The 1507-nt window shown below is 37.0% G+C and overlaps 1 protein-coding gene across 1 annotated transcript in view; it reads left to right on the forward strand.

Annotated features, from left to right (window-relative positions):
* Nucleotides 1-1507, forward strand: part of LOC106877677 (acid-sensing ion channel 1C) — a 20536-nt gene that overhangs the window by 7934 nt on the left and 11095 nt on the right. The window contains exon 3 of the mRNA XM_014926625.2: nt 717-885. Coding sequence (XP_014782111.1) covers nt 717-885 — 169 coding nt within the window. The remainder of the gene's footprint in view (nt 1-716; nt 886-1507) is intronic.

Here is a 1507-nt window from a genome sequence, read left to right on the forward strand (position 1 = left end):
AAGGCTATGTGCTGGTAATCCAGTGTGCTGGCATAAGGCTGTGAACAGACATAAGGCAATCAGCTGGCATAAAGCAGTCAGCTAGTGTAAGGTAGTTAGGTGGCAGAAGGCAGCTAGCTGACAATGGCTGCAAGCTAGTATAAGGCTATACATATAATATATTATAGCTGTCTAAGAACCCATAAGTAAAAAAAATAAGCACTAGTATATTTGTCTATAGAGAGGGTATATTAAACTAAGTGTACAGTATTATGTATCTATTATGGCTGATCTTACCAAATGTTTTCACACTAGCGGTTCAATGGAGTATTAGATAATAGTCCAGTTATGTAACTCTGTGTTCTTCAGAGATGACAGTTATGGAATGAAATATGGTAACTGCTCTGTATTGTTGGAGGGGAAAAGGCACATCTTGTTTGTGGTTGCTGTGAGAAAGACAACGGAACGAATTGAGCAAGGGTTGAGTCAGTAGTTTTATACACACACACACACACATAATAGGTCTGGCAGATTGACACAATTTCTGTCTACCAGATTACACTCACAAAGCATTGGCTAACCTTAGATACCAGCCAGTAAAATTAATCCCAGAAAAATGACTTTCACTGTAGCCTCAAGCAAAGTCAATGCCTTGTGAACAGAAGTTGAAATTCTGTTGAAAAATTTTATACTAAATTGCTAATGCATTTTTTTTTTCATTGTGTCTCTAATTTTAGTTAACTTTGCTTGGGTATCCATACCACCCTATCGAGGAGGACTGTGTATCGGTTGAGAAGCAAAGTCTTCTGGATAATACCAGTCCATATAGTCAAGTGATTTGTGAAGAGAAATGCCGTGTGGATTTCATAATCCGTAGTTGTAACTGCTCACCAAGTTTTGCAGGTGGTGAGTATAGTTTTCTATCTTCAGATTTATTTATATGTAACAGTCTCATCAATTCTGTAATATTTGTAGCACTTATCATGAACTGCTGGTGAGATAGATTGACCATTTATATGAATTTAGGAGAATGCATCATAGATGGCAAGGAAATTGGGGATGATCTGTTGCACAAACAAGAATATCTCCATAGGAGATTTTGTGGAATAATTTGGTAAGTTCAAGTATTAGGACAAAATAGAACTGATGGAACTATTCTATAAACTCCCTCTCTCTCTAATATCACATTAAATTATATATACATACATACAAATATATATACATATGTACATACCTTTGGTGATATGCTGTGTTTGATAAGACTCGTTAAGCCAAATTAAATCATTGTCATGGCCGCTGCTGGTGTCATGTAACTGGCACCTGTACCAGTGGGATGTAAACAGCATCCATTACTCACTTGGATTAGTTGGTATTAGGAAGGGCATCTAGCCATAAAAGCCATGCTAAATCAGACTGGAACCTGGTGCAGCTTTCTGGCTTACTAGTTCCAGTCAAACCATCTAACCCATGCTAGATTGGAAAGCAGATGTTAAATGATGCTGCTGCTGATATACATATATATATATAT

This window comes from Octopus bimaculoides, chromosome 14 (genome assembly GCF_001194135.2).
Source record: "Octopus bimaculoides isolate UCB-OBI-ISO-001 chromosome 14, ASM119413v2, whole genome shotgun sequence".
Lineage (NCBI taxonomy): Eukaryota > Metazoa > Mollusca > Cephalopoda > Octopoda > Octopodidae > Octopus > Octopus bimaculoides.